The 23,323-nt window shown below is 37.4% G+C and overlaps 1 protein-coding gene across 1 annotated transcript in view; it reads right to left on the bottom strand.

The window, feature by feature from the left end:
- Positions 1-19,038, bottom strand: part of Mbtps2 (membrane bound transcription factor peptidase, site 2) — a 45,540-nt gene extending 26,502 nt beyond the window's left edge. The window contains exons 1-5 of the mRNA XM_046430588.2: positions 18,834-19,038; positions 15,515-15,663; positions 13,527-13,746; positions 4,648-4,751; positions 2,557-2,684 (exon numbers count right to left, since the gene is read on the bottom strand). Coding sequence (XP_046286544.1) covers positions 2,557-2,684; positions 4,648-4,751; positions 13,527-13,746; positions 15,515-15,663; positions 18,834-18,908 — 676 coding nt within the window. The 5' untranslated portion in view covers positions 18,909-19,038. The remainder of the gene's footprint in view (positions 1-2,556; positions 2,685-4,647; positions 4,752-13,526; positions 13,747-15,514; positions 15,664-18,833) is intronic.
- Positions 19,039-23,323: the final 4,285 nt, after the last annotated feature.

Below are 23,323 nucleotides of genomic sequence, written 5' to 3'. Positions count from 1 at the left end.
ATGGATAGGCTTTTATTTTATTTGCTTATTTTTATGCTAAGGATAGAACCCAGTGCCTCATATGTGTAGGCAAGCATTCAGCCACTGGGCTACAGACCCAGACCCTATATTCTTATTACTTCTTCATTCTAAAAACTATTTTATAGCTCTTTTCCTACTCTTCATTTTTTTTTCCTTTTTTTCGGTACCAAGGATTGAACTCAGGGCTTTATCCATGCTAGGCAAGTGCTCTACCACCAAGCTACACCCCAGATCTTCATACTCAAGTTGAATATTTAACTTATTTATTTCCATTTCTAATTGCATAATAATCACCTAAGATAGTGAATTTTCCTTATGGCAAACTTTTAGCAAAACTTCACAACTTATTCTGGTAAAATGATTTAATTATCATCATTTTTATACTGCAATTCTGGTTTTAAGTTGATCCAACATGTGATTAAAACAAAATTCTAAATTTTGTTTTAATTTAGGAACTTAAGTTCCTACTATTATTTTGGTAATTTATTGAAGACTTTTTTGTGAACTAATACATGGTCTTTTTTTTTTTTTTAATTTCATGGGCACTTGAAAGTAAATTGTCTTCTGTGTTTATGTTATAGAATTTGATTTGCCTATTTTACTAATTTGAGCTTCCATAGCTTGTCTTTCTTATACTTATCATTATGTGTTGAAAGATGAATATCTTTATTAAATTTGTTTCTCCTTGAGCCTTTTCCATTTTTTTTTTCTAAGTTTTGATGGTTTGTTACTTCATACAACAAGATTCATAACTATTGTTTATTTTATTTTTTAAATGATTATTTTTTAGTTTTTGGTGGACACAATATCTTTATTTTATTTTTATGTGGTGCTGAGGATTGAACCCAGTGCCTCACGCATGCCAGGTGAACACGCTACCACTTGAGCCACATCCCGAGCCCCTATTGTTTTATTTTTCTCTTTCTTTCTTTCTTTTCTTTTTTCTCCCTTGTTGTATTGTGTATTGGACTCAAGGCTTCTGCATGCTAAGCCAATGCTATACCCTCAGCCCCACTATTATGTTTTCATATTATCTTATATTCTTCATTATTACTAAGTGATTCCTATGCCTCACTTAATGCACTTTGGATACATCACATATAATGGAGTATAATTTCTCATTCTTCTGGCTGTCTGGCACTATTTATTTTGTGTGTGTGGTTCTGGGGATTAGAACCCAGAGGCCTTGTGCATGCAAGGCAAACACTCTACCAACTGAGCTACATTCCCAGCTCTGGTTGTTTTTGGTTTTTTTTTTTTGGTACTGGGGATTGAACTCAGGGGCACTTGACCACTGAGCCATATTCCTAGCCCTATTTTGTATTTTATTTAGAGGCAGGGTCTCACTGAGTTGCTTAGTGCCTCACTTTTGCTGAGGCTGGCTTTGGAATCCTGCCTCAGTCTCCTGAGACACCCAGCTTATTTTATCTTTTGATGATATCAGTTTTGTTGACCTGTTTCATGCTTTCACTATTGTAATTTGAAAGTTTTATGTGTGTCTTTAGATCTTGTAATGTTTACATTTAAGTGGTACAGTCAAGCCTCTATTTCTGATTTATCAACTTCAGGTAGACTCTCTTTCCACTATGATGAAGTTGAGAACATTAGTACTTAGACTTCCTGTTTTTACTTTCCTCACCTCCAATTTTTTTTGGACACTTGTATAATCACAGTCTGTTCAAGGATTGCAAGTTCAAAGCCAGTCTCAGCAAAAGTGAGGCACTAAGCAATTCAATGAGACCCTGTCTCTAAGTAAAATACAAAATAGGGCTGTGGATGTAGCCCAGTGGTTGAGTGGCCCTGAGTTCAATCCCTGGTATCCCACTCCAAAAAAAAAAAAAAAAAAGAATTATAATTACACTCTTGCTTAGCTTCAGTTATTCCTTTTAAAGAGATGCAGAATTGTGATGAATTTGTCATATACTAATTTAACTCAGATGGATCTATGTATCCCAGAATTTCTTCCTATGTAGCTGTATATCTCCAAGTGATTCTGTTTCTCTGAACTCTGACAATGTTAGAAGTCATTATCCATCCTCCCCATCCTTGAGTGCTATCTCTTCTCCATTTCTGAATTCCTTTATCTCTTGGTTGATTCTTCAAGTTCTCTTTTGATTTGAGCAAATTGCCCTGTATTTCAGCTGAAGTAACATTCTTCATAGTTTGCAGGCTCTGTTTTTCTTTTATTTTGTAGTGCTGGGGATCACAGGAACTAGGTACATGCTAGGTAGGTGCTCTGCAACTGAGCTATATCCCCACCCCTTGGTCATTTTTTGCGTCAGTAAAAACAAAGCTTTCTTCTGTGTTTCGTTTTTAAAATTTTAACCATTTGTGTTCTTTCAGTTGGTATTAAAGAAATAATTATAAATTATTTTATTGTACTACTTTTAAGGTAGCCTTATAAGCTGAGTTTATTAACCAAAAGATGTAATTTTTGATGTCAGTACTTTCAATAAAACCACTAACCATAGAAAACTAAAACAAAAACCACAGATGAATGTTAAAAAAAAAAAAAAAGAAAAAGTCGTCTGTTACCTGCACAAAATATCCTTAGCTGCTGAACTGGTGATATAAGTTGCAGATGGGTAGTGAACAGATCCACAAATGCTCCAGGATAAATTATGAAGAGAAAAATCCCAAAGCCATTAAATCGAACTTGTTCCCTAAGAAATCACAAGAGAAAAAGGAATTTACTAATACTATTGCATTTGTCATATTAATAATTTATGTAATTTAAAAAAAAATCACTCTAATTTCAAATTTTGATTTGAAAACCAAGTCCCTGGAATCTAAAAAACTGTGTTGATACAATATATAATCATGATTTTAGAATAGTGTAGTATATATTTGGCTGTCTAAGAAATTAAAAATTATAAAACAGAGAGCATTCTGATATAGACTAACAACTTCATTATGCTGAATAATAATTGAAATTAGACATATATATAAACAGATGGTTATTGCTGAGAAATTAAATGATAATAATTTTTATGGTTTCCTATGAACTATTTTTAGAGAAAGACACAGAAGAATATATAATTCAAGTAAATTATCAAATAATTCTAATTATCTTAGCTATTACAAATAGCAGGGGAGATTTATTCCTATTGAGGTAATGTTAAATATTTTTGAAAATATATAATGCTCAGATTGTCCTTAAGAGAACTATTTTTATCACTTTATTTTCTAAAATAAGCATTATACTAATAGTCTCATAAGACCAAACAGCTACTCTAAAAGAAAAGCAGCACCCTAATATATTGTGCTGTCAATACTAAATATATAAGACAATACAATTTACTTTTGTTGGCAATTGAGATTTTATTAAAAAATTAATTACCCAAGTTATACTATTAAGTTGTTAACAACACCTCTATATGTAAACCCTAAAAGACTGCAAAATAAAAGCAAAGGTGAGAGTTAAAATAAAAGTTAATTGCCCTTTAAATCACTACCATGCACATCTGTGCAACAGTGTATGTTCTGTCAAGATGAGGATTTATTGCCAACAGACTCTAGTTCATAAGCAACTGGACAATAATAAGAAGCAATCAAGTTATTTCCTCTAAATAGTAGTTTGCCTTTTCTCTCGGCTACATACTCAAAAGGATGAAACACATTCCTGTGAGCATGCTTGGTTATAGCAGTAATTATCAGCAGGGTGACAAGGAAGTTGTGATGTACCTTCTTTCCACTATGATTTTTGTTGTTTTTGGCACCAGGGATTGAACCTAGGGCTAATCATTAGGCTTAATCATTAAGCCACATTCCCAGCCCCTTTTTATTTTTTATTTAGAAACAAGGTCTAGCTAAGTTGCTGAGGTGGCTTTGAACTTGTGATCTGAACTGCTGGGTTTACAAGTGTGCAACATCATGCCTGGCTCCATTGTGATTTTATAATTTTAGTAGGCTTTTAATTACTCAGGTATAATTAGAATGATTATACTTGGGTATTAAAGACTACCAAGACATGATTCTCAAAGGAAGTCCTAGGTTTCATCCTCTTCTTATCTTCCACTTGAGTTTCTAGATAGGCTATGATATTTGTTAAATCAGCATTTTTAGTTTTCTTACTCTAGCCAATACTGCACATGACCAGATGCAGGAAATTATTTCAGCTAATAAGCCAAAGAAAGTACCAAGGTGGGGGCTGGGGTTGTAGCTCAATGGTAGAATTCTTGCCTAGCATGTTTGAGGCACTGGGTTTGATTCTCAGCACCACATATGAATAAATAAAATAAAGTTCCATTGACAACTTAAAAAAAAAAAAAAAGAAAGTAGCAAGGTGTGTGAGGGAGATTGAGTGCAATGGTTATCATTCTAACCCAATGACAAACAGAAACATTAGCTTTCAAGATGGGATGAAAAACCTTGAAGCACCATGAAGCCACAACCATGCCAGCAAAAGGCAGAAAGACACAAATTATAGATATGCACATTCATCAATATATTAATCTTTTCTAGAAAAAAAGAAGCTACCTCAAAGTAATACATGAGGGATATGCACTGGGCAATTTCCAGAGAAAGACTAATAGTTATTAAATACAGCAGATTTTAGTAACTAACCCTCCTAAATGAAAAGCTTCTTTGCATGTAGTAGAAAAGAACAAAGATAAATATCATTACCTAATAGCTGCTATTCCATGTCCAATTTCATGTACAACACCGCTAATGAGAACTGCAGCGAAGAAATAGGTCAGTTGATTGACAGGTAAATTTATTCCAGGAACCTGTTCATAGACACAACATGGCAGTAACTGTCATCTGGAGGTGCAAGGGAGCTTGGGCACCAAGAGATAATGATATTCACTGTGTATTAAAGCTTAGACATCCAAACTGCATGTTCTGTACACTAAAGATAACATGAACATTAATGATTCACTCATCTATACCATAATTAAAAGCAGAAACACCAGTCAGTTTCTGAATTGGCAGTTTGTCTGGAACAAGCACAGCACCAATACAAAGTGAAAAGGAGACACTAGGTTAAAAAGTTGGAACTTTATTGGGGCTGGGATATAGCTCAGTTGGTAGAGTGCTTGCCTCGCATGCACACAGGCCCTGGGTTCAATCCCCCCCCCAACACAAAAAAAAAAAAAAAAAGTTGCAACTTCAGCTTCCTGAAGAGCTCACCATGAGAGAGCCCAGCATAGTGGCAGGGAGTACAGAGTGACAGTGAAGGAGGCAGCAGTTGATCCATCCTCAAAGGCTGGATACTTGATTTGAGGATATTTGTTAAAATTTATAGTCCTTAAAAAATTATAAATCCTTCCTCTGAATTGTTACTGTTACTGTATGGTTTTAAGTACTTATGTGGAGTGATTCAGAACACCTGCCCTTGCCCCAAATTAGTGAGTTTCATTTTAATATTCTTAAATTATAGGACAGCTGATAATGAAAGCTAGTGTAATAAAACATCTGATCAGCATGGGAAAACAATGCCCTTCATTGCTTCTATTCAGTTTGTCAATTATATTGGTCAGAAAATAGTACCAAAAAGATACACACACACACACACACACGTATATATATGTGTGTGTATGTGTGTGTGTGTGTGTGTATATATATATAAAATTAAAAAATATATATTTTATTAGTTGTTCATGGACCTTTATTTTATGTACTTATTTATATATGCTGCTGAAAATCAAACCCAGTGCCTCGCACATGCTAGACAAGTGTTCTACCACTGAGCCACAACCCCAGCCCTATAAATTGAAATTTAATGCAGAAATTAAGACACTTGGAACACAGCTACATTATGGACACAAGGAGCAGGAGTTGTCTTGCAATCATGTGCCCCTAAAATGTTGTGCATATAAATATTGATGCATATATAAAGGAAGTTTGCTATTATAAGAGCTGGATATTATAACATTCTTTTAGTAAGTCCACAGTCTTCTCATAAGGTAAATGATCACTCCCAACTTACACTATCTTTTAGGGAGAGATTCTGTAATTTCCATAATGAGCACCTATTTCTCACAGTCTAAGAGTTGTGACCCAAATGTTATCTTTCTGGAGAAAATACCATCTTTCATTCATTACTATTATTTTATATTAATTGAGAATGTTTAAAGAAGAAAAACTGGAAAACTTAAAGAAAAATTGAAGTGTATAATCCTGCTGGCGAAATACAAAAAAAAAAATTTTAAAGTTTTCAATGCTTTCCTAACTCCTTGAAGCCCCATCCCCACCTCACGCACCCCTCCCCCTTGACTGATACACAGGGGTTCTTACCCACTGAGTCACACCCCCACTTCTTTTTTTTTTAAGATTTAAAAAAAATATTTATTTTTTAGTCGGACACAATACTATTATTTATTTATTTTTATGCCGTGCTGAGGATCAAACCAGGGCCTCTCACTTGCTATGCTAGGTGAGCACTCTACTGCTGAGCCACAACCCCAGCCCATACCTCCAGATCTGTTGTTAAAATATTTTGAGACAGGGTCTTGCTAAATTACTTAGAGCCTCACCAAGATGCTGAGGCTGGCTTTGAATTTGGGATCCTCCTGCCTTAGCCTCTAGAACTGCTGAGATTACTGGTGTGCACTACTGCGCCAGGCTTTACACGAGTTTTAATAGTCACATTATAGTCTTTGAAATGGAATGCTGTGCATTTAATTGTTTTAAAAATTTCTGCTCAGGGCTGGGGATGTGGCTCAAGCCCTGGCGGTAGCGCACTCGCCTGGCATGTGTGCGGCCCGGGTTCGATCCTCAGCACCACATACAAAACAAAGATGTTGTGTCCGCCAAAAACTGAAAAAAAAAAAGTTTCTGCTCTTCTAAATAATATGATAAAGATATGGATACACATACCCAAATATTTTGGGGGAATAAATTTTTAGACGAACATAGTTGTTAAGGACTCAGGTTTTGGAGGTATATTGCTTGGGCTCCAGGTCCTGACTATCAATAACTAAATAAATGAACTTGAGGAAGTTGGCATATTATTCCTCAACATTTCAATTTCCTATATCATTAAAATGGAAATAACCAAATTTGCATAAAAGGGCATTTTGAGGATTAAATGTGCTAATCTTTATCCACTAGTTAACATTATGCCTCACAGGAAGAAAACATTTACTCTCAAACTTTAAAGGATTTTTGTGTTAGCTTTGTCTCTATGACCAAAATACTTGACAAGAACAACTTAGAGGAGGAAACTTATTTTGGCTCACAGTTTCAAGGGCAGCAGACTTCATTGCTCTAGGTTAGAATGAGGCGGAACATCATGGAGGAAGGGCGTGGCAGAAGAAAGTGTTTGGCTCAAGGAAACAAGGAAGCAGAGAGGGTTTGGGGGAGGGGCTAGAGGGAAGATACACCTTTCTAAGGCACACCCAGTGACCCACCTTCTCCAGCCATGCCCCACACCTATAGTAACCATCAAGTCAGTCCATTCAAACTAGGATGAACTGATTAAGTTACAGCTCTCACAATCCAATCATTTTACCTCAGAATATTCCTGAATTAACACAGAAGTTTTTTGGGGACATGTCATATCCAAACCTTAACAACTTTGATACATACTATCACACTGTTCTTCAAAAGCCAACCCTTCCATAAGCTTGGACAAGCTCATTTTATTCAAATTTGTGATGGAACTACATTTTTTTGTTCATTAGTAAAACTGAAATTCCCTCATATTTTTGTCAATATTTTTGACATTTGTGAGTTGCCTACTTATGATCTTATGACCTTTTTTTAAAATCCTAAAGTATTCATCTTGAGGGGCGTAGATTGCTTGTCTAACATGTCTGAACCCCTAGGTTCAACCCACAGCTCCAAAATAAGTAAAATAAATATTCATCTTTTCCTCACTAATATTTAAGATTACTTCAGACCACAGGTAGAGTCACTATCTCTGTGCCTTGATTTTTTTCATCGGTAAGTCAGGGAGAACACCAACAGTTACCTCTGGATAATCACAAGAGTAAAATAAAAAAGGTACAGAAAGCTCACACAGGAAGCGCTGAATGTTAACTAGGTCTTATTATTACTATGATTATTCCCTCCTATGTTACCTTTGTAATACATCACAAATGTATTCCCTAGTTTGTCTTGTAATCTTATCTTGCTTTTCATTTATAAATAAATTTAATGTAGTCAAATCTATCAAGATTCATCATTTCCTACAATACTAGGAGTTTTTTTTTTTTTTTTTAATACTGGGGATTGAATCCAGGGGTGCTCTACCACCGAGCAACAACCCAGTCCTTTTTTAAAAATATTTTTTTACTTGCCAATGCACTTTATTTTATTTATTTATATGCAGTGCTGAGAATTGAACCCAGTGCCTCACACATACTAGGCAAGCACTTTACCACTGAGCCTTTTTAATTTTCATTTTGAGCCAGTGTCAGCTAAGTTGCTGAGGCTGACTCAAACTTGTGATCCTTCTGCCTCAGTCTCCTAAATTGCTGGGATTATAGGCGTGCACCACTGTACACAGGTAGGAATGAACTTCAATGTCAACTATGGACTCTGAGTTGTGATGACCAACCAGTGTAGATGTGTAGGTTTGTCAATTATAACAAATATATCACTCTGGTGGGGGTTGTTGATTGTGGAAGAGGCTGTGCATGTGTAGGGGTTGGGAGGTATATAGGAAAACTCAATATTTTCCTCTCAATTTTGCCAGGAATCTAAAACTCTCTACAAAAAAAAAAAAAAACAGCTTTAAAATTAAAAAAATTAAAGGTGTTACTGTTACATAAAATTCATACTTTGACATTAGTTTTACGCCTTCCTCGTTCTGTGTTCATATAACAATAATCTGAGGTTCTTTCTTTCAAAGAATTTTATGATTTAAAGTTTCAATTCCAACTCAATCAGAATTTATTCAGCAGGAGTTTCATTTTTTAGGATTTTTTTTTTTTTGTACTGGGGATTGAACCTAGGGCTTTGCGCATGCTTGACAAGTGCTCTGTCACTGAGCTATATCCACAGCTCCAGAGGAGTTTCATTTTTTTTTAAATATTTATTTTTTAGGTGTAGATGGATACAACACAATGCCTTTATTTTTATGTGGTGCTGAGGATCGAACCCAGGTCCGGCCCGTGCTAGGCGAGCCCTCTACCACTGAGCCACAATCCCAGCCCCAGGAGTTTCACTTTTAAGCCTCCTTTATTAAATGAAGAGGAGATTCACAGAATGCTGCTTTGATCATTTTCCAAATTCCAATAATTCCATGCCTCCTTTCTCTGGTTATAAAATCCGTTTCATCATCATTCGTAATGTATGCATAATATCTCATTATCTGAAGTTCTCTTTACTTGACCCTATTGAGCTACTTTTTTCTCACAAATATCAATATCCCTTTTCAACATACTTGCTCCAGTCTCATGTTGTTAAAGGTCTGTTCAATTCTGTTGTTTAGTTTTCTCTGACCCTTCTCTAAATTTATGTACTATGGCCAAGTGCTGTGGCACACATCTGTAATCTCAGCGGCTCCTGAGGTGAAGGCAAGAGGATCATGAGTTCAAAGCCAGACTCAGCAACTTAGTGAGGCCCTGTCTCTTAAAAAAGGGCGGGGGGTGCTGAGGGGCTGGGGTTGTGGCTCAGTGGCAGAACACTTACTTGCTTAGCATGTGTGAGGCTTAGTACCACATAAAAATAAATAAATAAATAAAATAAAGGTATTGTGTCCATCTATAACTAAAAATATTTTTTAAAAAGGGCTGGGGATGTGACTCAGTGGTTGAGAGTTCAATCCTGGTACCAAAAAAAAAAAAAAAAGATTCACTCTCATATCCTCTATCTCACAAAATATCCAGGTTGCCTTACCTTCCTTTCAAATAAACCAGTAAGCCTGATCTAATAGGATATTTGTTCCTTCTCTTTATTGTCTTCTGGATGTAATAATAAGTGAGATAAGGTAAGAATTTTAGTGTGTGACTATACCAACAGATGGTAGGTCTTATTTGCTGGCAACAGTACAAAATGGCCCATCTGTTTGCTGTGATCACACAGGGTATTAGCTGTATCAGAATACTGAATACAGAATACTCTCAGTAACACAAGAGTGCCAGGGTTTGAGGAATTAATACTGAACATGGTGTGTAGGGAATTTTAGAGTAAACTGAATTTTAGAGTAAACAGTAAACTGAATATATGTTCTTTAAGCTACAATGGCTTATATCAAACTCAGGAGACAAAAATTCTTTTTTTGGGGGTACCATAGATTAAACCCAGGGACACTTAACCAGTGAGACACATACCTAGCCCTTTTTCAAAAATTTGAGACAGAGTCTTATTAAGTTGCTTGTGGCCTCACTATACTCTATACACTGAAGCTGACTTTGAACTTGCAATCCTCCTGCCTCAGCCTCCCAAGCTGCTGGGAGTACAGGTGTGTGCCACTGCACCCATCAGACATAATGTCCTTAATTACACATAAATAGGCATGGTGGACTACAGGTTTGCTGACTTCTTTGTGTGTATGTGAGGGGTAGGGACTAGGGATTCAACTGAGGGTCACTCTACCACTGACCTACACACTCAGCCCCTTATTTTTTAATTTTGAAATAGGATTTTACTGAGTTGCCCAGGCTGGCTTTGAACTTACAACCTTCTTGCCTCAGCCTCCTGAGCTGGCTGCTAACTTAATGGTTCCAAAGCACAGTTTGCCTAATAGAATGAATATTTTTGTGAAAACTAGAATAAACTGAAAATCAGAAAGAAGAAACAATTTCTTCTCTACACAACATTTTGTCATTCAAAATCTAGAAGGTAGATACATCTGTCAATTATCATGTTTTCTCCATCAGTTTCTTTCCATCCTATCCTCTTTTTGGTGAGCAATAACCAGTCAGGTAACCTGAGAGTCATCATGAACTATTCCTTCTTCCTCTAACCTCACATTCAATCTGCCACTAAGTCTAAAAACTGCACTCCAAAAGATAACTTGAATCCATCTCTTCCTTTTCCTATACCACTAATTTAGTTTAGATCTTCATCATTTCTAATAGCCTTCTTAAATGGTCTCCCTATCTTTAGTTTAGCCAACTTTGCTCCATTTTGCACATATCTATTATGTATAGGTAAAACTAAAACTTCCTAGAATGGTCCTTCCTAACCTAGACCCTACCTATATTTCCCATCTTATCTCCTGCATTGTCCTGTTCTCTTGCTGACCCTCCTACCCATTCTTCCACCATATAATTCATAGATATAGGTCAATATTATTTATACTTTCTTGAAATATCTGTCCTCCAGAGGAATACAACATAATGTGTGTTGGCTCTAAGGTCAGTGATGATGGACCTATTATTTACTAGCTGTGACCACAGGTAGAGTCACTATCTCTGTGCCTTGATTTTTTTCATCGGTAAGTCAGGGAGAACACCAACAGTTACCTCTGGATAATCACAAGAGTAAAATAAAAAAGGTACAGAAAGCTCACACAGGAAGCGCTGAATGTTAACTAGGTCTTATTATTACTATGATTATTCCCTCCTATGTTACATTGTTTCATTACTGAGATGCCCAATTTCTATCTTCCTTTCCCAGTCAATGTGAACTCGAGAAGAGTTAAGATTGTCTTTTTATTCTTTTCCCAGTGCCAGGCTCACCTTGCATTCCTATACTGTTCCCACAGCACCTTATATGATGTTCAACTGTAGTGCAATCATAAAAGCTATCCTTCTAAAAGTTCTGCCAGGATTGGATTTCTGTCCCCCACGTAAATAGGGCCTAGCTATACTTTTCTAGTGCTTCACCCGGTGAATAGTTTTTACTTCTAAGAAAAAACTGACTATTTATCATTCTCTATAAATGACTTCTAAATCTTCCCATAATTACTGAGCCTAGCAGAGATCACAAAGAAATGAGTTTAAAAAAATAGAAAGAGGAACTGGGCATGGTTGGCATAACTATAATCCCAGCTAATTTTAGGAGGCTGAAGCAGGAGGATCGCAAGATTGAGACCAGCCTGGGCAACTTAATGTAAAAAGCTAGGGATGTAGGTCAGTGGTAGAGCACCTCTGGGTTCAAAACCCAGTCTGCAAATATAACTGTCACTGACTCTTAAACAGTATATTCCATTAACAAAACATGATTAAAAACTTAATATCCATGCTTCATGGAATGGGAACTATAAATTTAAAAATGTGAAATAAAAGTGAACCAACTAGGGCTGGGGATGTAGCACGATGGCACAGTGCTTGCCTAGCATGCCTGAGGACCTGGGTTGTGCAATCCCCAGTTCTGCTTAAAAAAGGGGTGGGGGGACGACTGGGGATATGGTTCAGTTGGTAGAGGGCTTACCATGGAATGGTAGGTATAGGTATACACATGTTCTTTAATGTGAGAATTATTGTAAATAGATTACAGTCAAAGGAGTACAATTCAGCACATTATTCTTTACATCAAGAATCACAGTGACTATTTGGAAAGGTGTTATACCTCTTTTCTTGTGTGTGGTGGTGGTGGTAGGGATTGTACCTAGGGTCTCACACATGCCCACAAGCAGTCTACCACTGAGTAACACTCACAATCCCAGTATTATACTTTTTTTTTTTTTTTGGACCAGGAAATGAACTCAGGAGCACTTAACCATTCACCCACATCCTCAACCTTTTTTTTTTGTATTTTATTTAGAGACAGGGTCTCACTAAGTTGCTTAGCACCTCGCTAAGTTGCTAAGGCTGGTCTCAAATTCGCGATCCTCCTGCCTCAGCTTCCTAGGCCACCAGGATTACAGGTCCATGCCATGCGCCTGGCTATACTTTTTTTTGGCGGGTACTGGGGATTGAACTCAGGGGCACTCGACCACTGAGCCACATCCCCAGCCCTATTTTGTATTTTATTTAGAGACAGGGTCTCACTGAATTGCTTAGTGCCTCACTTTTGCTGAAGCTGGCTTTAAACTCACAATCCTCCTGTCTCAGCCTCCCCAGCTGTTAGGATTATAGGCACACCATCTTGCCAGCCCAGCTATACTTTTAATTAAAAAGATATTATTGGTTATACTCTGAAAGCCATGGAATGAAAAGGGGAACACTCTGCATAAGACTAAAATACAATTTACTTGTACATTATAGATACCTTAAGTCAGCATGCTTATTCCTTGAAAGCAACAATCATTTAACACCTTAAGATGACAATATGAATTAAGCTGAATATCTCTGTAATTGCTGACAGTTTTGATACTGGCCCATTTGTTCACTGCTATAACTATTATGCTACTACCAAATATCACAATTCCTCTCATTACTTACTAATTAGTATTTTTTACTTAAAATTTTTTTTAGTTGTCTATGGACCTTTTATTTTATTTATTTATATGTGGTGCTGAGGATTGAACCCAGTGCCTCACACATGCTAGGCTCTGCCACTGAGCCACAACCCCAGTCCCCAGTATTTTTTATTTAAGCAAGTAATTTGAAAAATTTTAAGGCTTTTATTTTCATGTTTATATTATGGATACTAGGTATACTAGCCAGAAAGAAATCTTGTATCTACATTTCAACAGTTATTTAAAACAAAAAGAAGGTACTTACCACAACTTGTAACACCTGTTCATTGTGAAGAGCAGAGGAAGAGGAGGAAGAGGAGGAAGAAGAGGAAGAAGAAGAAGAGGAAGAGGAGGAGGAAGAAGAAGAGGAAGAATAAGAGGGAGAGTCAGCCATCATCTGTGCCAAAGTCTGCATCAATGTTTTTCCAAGAAGAAAAAAAGAGCTAAACATGGCAATTACACCAAAGACCATTCCAAAATTGAACCTGTCAAGACGAAAAAAAAAAATCATATAAATGTACAACTCTTCACAATCTGCGCAGTAACAAATTCACTGCCCAACCACACTTCATAGCTTTAAAATAATGGCTAAATGTTCAACAACTCTGTCTCGTTTTCCTCTCTGAACTTCAAATACTTGACTCTAGCACTGGCGCTAATTTCTTTAAGCAGTTATAATAATTTATAATTTTCTGGTACCCAGAGAGGCTCAGTGTTGATCCCAATTAAAAAAAAATTAGTTGGGTTCCTCTCATGGTATTTGCTCATTTACACAGCTCTATTTTGATCTTATTTGAACATAGTTAGGACAACTCTTGGCATTATATACCATTGTTTTTCACTTATTTTTGTCTGCATTGTATTTTAGCTTTACTTTGAGATAAACTAGTCTAAATATTAATATGGGAAGATTTAATAGTTCATTTTCTTCTACTTTTTTAATAATTAGAAGTTACTGTGCTATAGTGGAGAATAATATGTTCCATTTTCTTTTTTTTCTTTTGGTACCAGGGATTAAACCCAGGGGCACTTAACCACTGAGCCCATCCTAATGTTTTTATTTTATTTATTTGTACCAAATATTGAACCCAGGGGTGTTTAACCACTGAGCTATATTCCCAGGTGCACCACCTGCCTTTTTAAATTTTAGAGACAGAGTCTTGCTGAGTAGCCGAGTTGCTGAGGGCCTCGATAAATTGCTGAGCCTGGCCTAAAACTTGAGATCCTCTTGCCTCAGCCTCCCAAGTTGCTGGGAATTATAGGTGTGTGCTACCACAACCAGCTTATTTTTTAACTTTCTGATAAGTTGTGTTTTTCAAGGAACTGGTTCATTTCATCTAAACTGTCAAATTTATAATTGTAGACTTGTTCCTAATAGTCTCTTTTTTGTCTACAGAATCTGTAGTAACATCCTCTTTTCAATTCTGACTTTGAGTTTGTGTTTTTTTTTTTCTTTTCTTGATTAGTTACTTTTATTAATCCTTTCAAAGAACCAAGATTTGGCTTTGCCAATTTTCTTTATTGTATACTTTCTATTTCACTAATTTCTGCTCTTATTATTTCCTTTGTTCTACTGTATATTTTGATTAGCATTAGTTGCATTTTCTGTTAACTCTTTGATGATTTAATTGTTTATATTTAGCTGTAATCTATCTGGAGCTATATTTTTAACAAAAAGGAATTCAGACCACCCTCCAACCCCACCTTCCCTCAGCTAAGAACCTGTCAGGATCTGGGGTATCCTAGAGATCATTGTAAACCCAAACCATAAAACACAATTTTTCCCCCACATTTTTTATTGGTGCATTATAGTTGTACAACCATGACTGTGTGTGTGTGTGTGTGTGCGCGCGTGTGTGTGTGTGTGTGTACTAGAGATTGAACTCAGGGGCACTCAACCACTAAGCCACATCCCCAGCCCTATTTTATATTTTATTTAGAGACAGGGCCTCACTGAGTTGGTTAGTGCCTCACAGTTGCTGAGGCTGGCTTTGAAGTCTACATCCTCCTTTCTCAGCCTCCTGAGCTGCTGGGGTTACAGGCGTTTGCCACTATGCCCAGCACAACCATGATTTTTAATGTATGTAAAAGCACAATGATACAATCCTATAAAGTTATTAAAAACTAGAAAAATTTTCTACTGCCAATATTCAAAAACTTGGTAGATCAAAAATATGATAGAAATGGCTAATTTAACAAGCTATTCCTCATGAACATGACTAATTTAAATCAAAAAGAGAAGATGAAGAGTACCACTGGTAAAGCATCCTTGCTTTCCGCCGTCCCCAACTATAAAAGGCACGATTGAAAACTGCAGTTTGCCATCTTATGTGAAAAGGGGAGATGCTCAATCCATTGTTTTCCAGCCAGTCTTCATAAGAATGTTTAAAATAGACAGATGACTATAAGAGAAAGAAAAAAATTTCATATCACTTAATTTTGAAGAACAATTTATAACATATAAGAAGTGAAAAAAGTATTTTCTATAAGAAATCACAATGCTGAACTGCTCAAATGTCTTTTAAAGCTTTCTGTTTATTCTTCAGAGTATTAAAGGTTTGAGCTGCTAAAGTTAGGGTCTGGCAAATCATGGCCCACAAACCAAATATGGCTTACAACCTGTATTAGTATAGCCTGTGAACTAAGAATAGTTTTTGCACTTTTTTTGGTACTGGGGATTGAACTCAGGGGCACTCGACCACTGAGCCAAATCCCTAGCCCTATTTTGTATTTTATTTAGAGACAGGGTCTCACTGAGTTGCTTAGCACCTCGCTAAGTTGCTGAGGCTGGTCTCAAACTTGTGATCCTCCTGACTCAGCCTCATGAGCTGCTGGGATTTCAGGTGTGCGCCACTGCACCCAGCCTAGTTTTTGCACTTTTAAGGGATTTTAAAAACCAACAACAAACAGGAATATATGACAGATAGACTGTGTTGCCCACAAAGACTAAAATCTTTTATAGAAGAAGTTTGCTGACCTCTGCTTAGAATGGTATTGTCCAACAGAAATATAATGTGAGCCACAAATGTTAACAACATATAAATTTAAATTATATTTCAAATTTTAAATAATCAAAAAGTGATTAATTAGCATGTATTTTAACCCCAAATATCTGAGATATCATTTCAACATGTAATGAATATAATAAAATATTGAGATACTGGTTTTGACTTTGTTTGAAATCTGGTATTAACTTTAAACTTACAGCACATCTCTATTCAGAATGGCTCCATGTCAAATGCTTAATAGTCACATGTGGTCAATAACTACCATATTGGACAGCACAGGTTTCCTTTTTACCACAGAAAGGAAAGAGGCCTTATGTTACAATCAATTCAACACAAAGGATAGGTTAGTTGGAATCAGTGCTTTCCTTCTTTTTAATTTCCTTTTTGCTACCCTGGGGATTGAATCCGGAGGTCCTTTATCACTTAGGTAGATCTCCAACCCTTTTTTTTATTTTCTGCTTTGAGACAGGCCCAGGCTGTCCTCAAGTATGTGATCTTCCTGCCTTAGCCTCCTAAGTAGCTGCAGTTAGAAACATGTGCTACCATGCTCAGCTATAATCTGTGCTTTCTATCTTCTGAGAAACCCTAAGTTAGGCCAACTTCCAACATGTAAAAGTACAGAACTTACCTAAAGCCATCTTGGTCTCAGTAACATCTCTTAAATTCTCTGGGGGTTGTGGGAATAGTTGCTTATACACAGCTACAATAGTTTTATATTTAGGAGAGTTTGAAGTACTTGACTAATACAGGATTATAGATAACATAAGGCTATGTTATATATCTGACAATTATAATAAGGACTGTAAGTAGATATAACTGATGCTCACCTATATGAGGCTTATTTGTCCTAGAAGGTTATTTCAGCCCTATCACAGTGATTAAAAAGTGACCTGAGTCTGAATATACATATCTAAGGTTTTCTCATCTCAGTCTTTGGGTAGCTTTTAAAACCTCTTAGCTTTCCAAGACTTTAAAAGGAGAGTGACATACCCCTCCAGCAGATATGTACTGCAAAAAATGCTAAAACAAAACAAAAAACAACTAAGGGTGGAATAGCAGATCAAGCTAGAAGCAGAGAAGCTGAAGGTACAAGCTCCTGAAGTTAAGGTCTCTCTATTCCCTAGGCAGACACTCTGAATGAGTCATTAGGTCTTTTGATTGAGAATTAATACTCTTAGGGAGCTGAGGGCTGTTACTGAAATTAAAGAGACATCCTGATCACCTCATACACTTGATGAAAGACTGTATAGATTTGACTTTGTGTGTGTGTGTGTGTGTGTGTACGCGATACTGGGGATTGAACCCCAGGGGTGCTTTACCACTGAGCTACCTCCCCAGTCCTTTTATTTTTTGAGATGGGGTCCTTACACCTTAGGTTGTATAACAAGCCTTTATGTGGATGTACTAACATATTCCTCTCTATAATCTCAGGAGATCCTTCCTATTATTATTCCTATTTAAAGATGAGAAACTGTGGCACAGGTAGTAATTTGCCCAGTCAAAATGGTTAGGAAGTGGCAGCACCCAGCTCTCCTAAGAACTACGTGTATAATCTCTTGCACTTGGCAAGTTTAAAAATAATGACGAACAAGCATCACTTCATTTTATTGTTATATCTAAGACACACAATACTACAGCATTCTATTTAAAACAGTATTCATTACATAAAGGTTTTCCTGTTCATAATTGGTGTTTTTATTAAACCATTGAGAACATATATGATCTTATTCCACATATAGTTACCCTCACACCCCCCCCCCAATATTCGACTGGAAAAGGTTCTTGAAGCACGTGGTCAGAAAATTGTTGCTATTTTTTGCTACCATTCCCAAATAACTCAAATATGGACCATGCACCCAGAGGGTGTGTGGCTAGTGTGAAGAAGGTGCAGGGTGCAAATCAGAATTCGAATAATAGAAAACTGGTTATCTAAATCCTTGATACTTGAGCGTGCTACTTTCAATAATAGTCTGGGGACCAGCTGCATCGGTAGCACTCAGGAACGGATTAGAAATGCATAATCTTAGGAACCTTCCCAGATCTGCTGAATCAGAATCTGCATTTTTAACCGGAACCCCAAGATGACTCTCTGCACCTCTGAGTTTGAAATCAGTGATTTCAATCATGACTTGATTTAGATTCATTCCAATACCATTGTCTCTAGAGGGTCGTAACCCTAAAACAATGAGGGAAAAGAAAGCCTTTCCTACAGATGTTTTATTTTCCTCCCTGGTACACTGCTGCTGTGGGGTCCAGCAAGACCCTCCCCGCATCCCCTAGCCCACCATTGTCGCCTTCCCGGCAAGATCAAAGGCAGCGATGACCGTCACCCGCAATGCGGCAGCGGTAGCTGCGCGGGCCGCCACACCCCTCCCGCAGCCAGCCGTGCTTTATTTACTCCATCGGGCGGATGCGCCACGCAAAAGGCCGCATGTGGGCACCGGCGGTGCGGCTTCTAGCCCCGAAGGCTCTTGGCAGGGGAAGAGAAAGGCCTCGGGCGACACAGAACCTTGCGATCGGGCCCTGGTCACCACCGGCTTGGGTCTTAGGCCCGAGGCCCTCACCTTCAGCACCAAGTCGGTCAGGTAGACGGCAGTCCAGCCGCCCACCACCACCACCACCAGCGACACTGGAATCATGGCGGCAGCGGAGAGAAGATGAGCCCCGGCTTCCTCCTCCCTCAGAGCTGCAGCCGCCGACCGCCAGGCGCCTTACAGCTCCAACATCCGCGCGGGAACCAAGTTACCTGCGGTTCCTTTAAGGCGGTGGAGACGTTTCCCTCCGGATTCTTCCGGTGCCGATACACGGTCGCACTTACGAGTACCGGAAAATGGCGTAGGGGATTATATTCTTGTGACACTAGGCGCCGCTGTCTTGGGAACCCCTTGTTTTCGACTACCAGTCTTGTGGAGATTTGTTAGGTTTTGCCCGTCTCTGCTGTGTGCTCTCCCTTCTCAGTGGTTCTGATCTGGGGTGTGCAGTTCCTTTTAATCTAGTAAGATCTGGGGGATCATCTGAAGTAATTATTATCGCTGCCTCCCCGACCTGGTCATAGGTATCCACATTTAAGTTAATCAGGTTTACTTATTCATTCTTATTACGGAACTGTAATTTACATATGGCGAAATCATACACACAGATCTCAATTGTCCATTTCGATGAGTTTTAATAAATGTGTATTTCCATATACCCTAATCAAAAATGTAGAACTTTTCCATCTCAGGAATTTCCCTCTAGTGTTCCTCAGTTGATTCCCCCAACCTCCCCCCCGCCCCGTTCTGTTTTCTTTTCTTTTAACTTTATGTAAATAGAATCACACCATTTATGTCTGGCATATTTTGCTTGACATATTTTTTGAGATTTATTAATGTTGATTGTTGACTGATTTTCCCCAACCTCTTTGATTATAAAATTTGAGATTGATGCTACTGTTAAAAATTGGAGCTCTGAACATGTGCACATATTTTTATATTGACATATACTTGATTATATACTGAACTACAGCAGTGTTTCTCAACCTCAGCTGCACATTAGGATCACCAGGGGGCTTTAAAATTCTGGATGCTCATTTTGTAACCCAGACCAATTAAATCCAAAGCTCCGTGGGACCCAAGATCTGTGTTTTTTAAACTCAGGGGTCTTTCCACTGTGGAGCCAAGGTTGAGAACCACTGAACTAGACAATCTCTATTAGAGGGAAGGAAAACTAATATTTATTAAGTGTTTTTCTGCAATTTCTTCTATCACTGGGACCCAGGGCCGCACGCATGGTTGCAAGTACTCTACCCAGCCCCACTGCATATATTATATATAAATATTTATTTATTTATATTTTAGTTGTAGGTGGACACAACACGTTTATTTTATTTATTTATATGTGGTGCTGAGAATCGAACCCAGGGCCTCACATGTGCTAGGTGAGTGCTCTACCACTGAGCCACAACCCTAGCCCCCCCACTGCATTCTTTTATTGTTTATCTTTCAAAGTTAATTGTTTCACCTTTTCTGGAAAAGCATTGTTAAATGGTAGCTAGCAAAGAGAAGTGAAATGCATGGCAAAGTCAGGAGTGTTCTTTAAATTACTTTAGGGTCTTCTTAAACTACTTCCAAAGTAGATAAGAAACGGAGGGTTATACTTAATTTGTAGACAATAAACAGAAACAAATGAGCTAATGGGGAAACACAGCAAGAGAAAAGGATTAATGGAATTAACTTGACAGGTTCCGCTGAGGTTGATGTGAAGTTAGGAATTATAACTCTGAGTGTCTCCATCTGTCTGGGAAGGAAGATTCCTTTAGCAGGGCACTAAGGTAACTTCTGACCAGCTATTGACCCTAGCACCCATATTAACATGGGATTGACTTATAAATGAAGCCCCTCTAAATAGGATGGCCACCATGACAGTTCTGGAGAGGACCAACTAAGGTGAAAAACTCAACCACCCCATGTGAAGTAGGAGTTGAACATCTGGTTGGCAAGGGGTACAGTACAGAAGGTGGTCCCAGTTTTCCTGGTAAACATCAAACAGTAATAAATTTGTAGACAGCATTGTCTCCTTGCCGTTCTCTGCTCAGAGATGGCCCACTCTGAAATTTTCAGAGTGCTCCCTGTATGAGACTTACTTAGGTTTTACTTAGGTTTAACTTTCACTTATAATAAAGTTCTCTTGCATGACTTTTGGGGTTTGACTTTAAATTTTATTTCATCAGGGGCTGAGGTTGTGGCTCAGTGGGAGAGCGCTTCCTAGCAAGTGTGAGGCACTGGGTTTGAGCCTCAGCACCAAATAAAATTTAAAAAAAGGTGTTGTGTCCACCTACAAATAAAAAGTAAACATTAAAAAAATTCTTTTGTCGGAATACAAGAATCAAGGTTTGAAGTTTCCAGCTCCTTGCTTTCCTGTGACAGCATCATCAGCAATAATAGTGTTAATACAAAAATATCAAGGTCTTAATACTATCTTTAGGACAAGTATCCCAAATATAAATGCATCCTCAACCCCCTTCAAAGTGAAAATGTAGTATAATATAGGAAAACTGTTTTACAGATAATGCTACTAACTTGCATCATTCTCCCATACTTTTCCTAATGTTTCAGTCACTTAGAAACATGTCTCTCTAGCTTCCATACTTTTTTTGACTCAGCTTTACATCTTGTTGTTTATATGTGTGTATATGTTGTTATAAATGGTTTCAATTTTCTTTTTTAATTTTTTTATTTTATTTATTTCAATTTGTTATATATGATAGCAGAATGCAATTCAATTCATATTACATAAATAGAGCACATTTTTCCATGTTTATTGGTGTACACAAAGTAGAGTTACACCATTTGTGTTTTTATACATGTACTTAGGGTAATGATGTCCATCTCTTTTTTTTTTTTTTTAAAGAGAGAGAGAGAGAGGAGAGAGAGAGAATTTTTTAATATTTATTTTTTTAGTTATCAGCGGACACAACATCTTTCATCTGTATGTGGTGCTGAGGATCGAACCCGGGCCGCACACATGCCAGGCGAGCGCGCTACCTCTTGAGCCACATCCCCAGCCCATGTCCGTCTCATTCTACTGTCAATTTTCTTTGAACATAGCTGAGTATAAATTATAAAAGTTTATGTTTGTCCCCCCCCACTCCACATTTTCACATACAGGTATCCCAAAGGTCTTAGTGCTGTCTTAAACTTTGAGAACTTCTTAGGTAGAAATGATAACACTTAGAAAAACCATCACTTGAAACTCATTTAAATTTTCTTAATTTAAATTTCCTTGAAACTCATTTAAATCTCCATTACTTAATTTTTTTCATAAACACAATACCTTTATTTTACTTATTGATTTACTTTATGTGGTGCTGAGGTTTGAATACAGCGCCTCATGTGTACAGGGCAAGTATTCTACCACTGAGCCACAACCTCACCCCCACCATTTTTTTTGGTACCAGGTATTGAACTCAGGGGCCCTAGACCACTGAGCCACATCCCCAGCCCTTTTTTTTTTTTTTTTTTGAGACAGGGTCTCCCTGAGTTGCTTAGTGCCTGTTGTTGTGAGGCTGGTTTTGAACATGTGATCCTCGTGCCTCAGCCTCCTGAGCTGCTCCATTACTTAATTTTGTGAATTTCAAATAATTTTGAATTTTAATATCCCAACACGATGGCAAATATTGACTGAAACAAAAAATTTAAAATATATTTACTGTTCAAAAATTCACAAAACCAAGTGATCATGAAATTGAAATAATTTTACCTTCAAATGATGTTTTGTGTAAATTCATAGAATTCATACTTCTTGAAGTTATTAAAGCCTAAAATTACACTAAAGCTATCAGTGCAATGTTGTATTTGAATTGACCTCTGTTTGGTATTTTAGACTTTTTTTTTTTAAATGTTGTTGTAAATGGACAGAATGCCTTTATCTTATTTGCTATGTGGTACTAAGGATTGAACCCAGTGTCTAATGCATGCTAGGCAAGTACTCTATCACTGAGCTACAGCCCCAGCCCCAAGACTCTAACATTTAATAATATTTTTCCCTGGGAAGAAAATACTAATTTAAGGATTGAAATGGCTACTCTTGTGTTAGCCAGAAGCTTTGTCTGGACTACTTGCTGAGACCAGTACCAGCTACCTTGTGGCTATCTGATAACCTAAAATATGGAGGAAATGAGTTGATTGTGCTTTTCTGTTCCCAACCTAAAATTTAGTTATTCAACTGAGTTGGTGTTCTCATCAGGAGCCCAGCGGTCAAAACAAAGCACAGAATTGAATCCTGCTGGTTACTGGAGTTTAGCAGTACTGGAAGCCAGCTGGTGGCAGCAGAACAGACATGATAGAAGATGTACAATGGCAACAAAGAACTTCTAAATTTTTCTTAAAAATCATGGTATTTTTTCATAGAAAAAAAATCGTGACTTAATTCACAAATCATTTCAGGTTTCAGTTAAGTAACTACTATTTTAAATAAAGAATACATAGCCAAGATTTTATTCATATCATTTTAATTTAGTAAATAATTTTTAGAGGGGCTCTGAATATGTATTTTGGCAGAATGTTACAAATCAATA

The sequence above is a fragment of the Marmota monax genome, unplaced genomic scaffold (genome assembly GCF_021218885.2).
Source record: "Marmota monax isolate L192 unplaced genomic scaffold, Marmota_monax_Labrador192_F-V1.1 WCK01_AAM20220418_F8-fsc00307, whole genome shotgun sequence".
Lineage (NCBI taxonomy): Eukaryota > Metazoa > Chordata > Mammalia > Rodentia > Sciuridae > Marmota > Marmota monax.
Note: the sequence above shows the minus strand (reverse complement) of the source record. Positions and strands in the feature narration are given on the sequence as shown.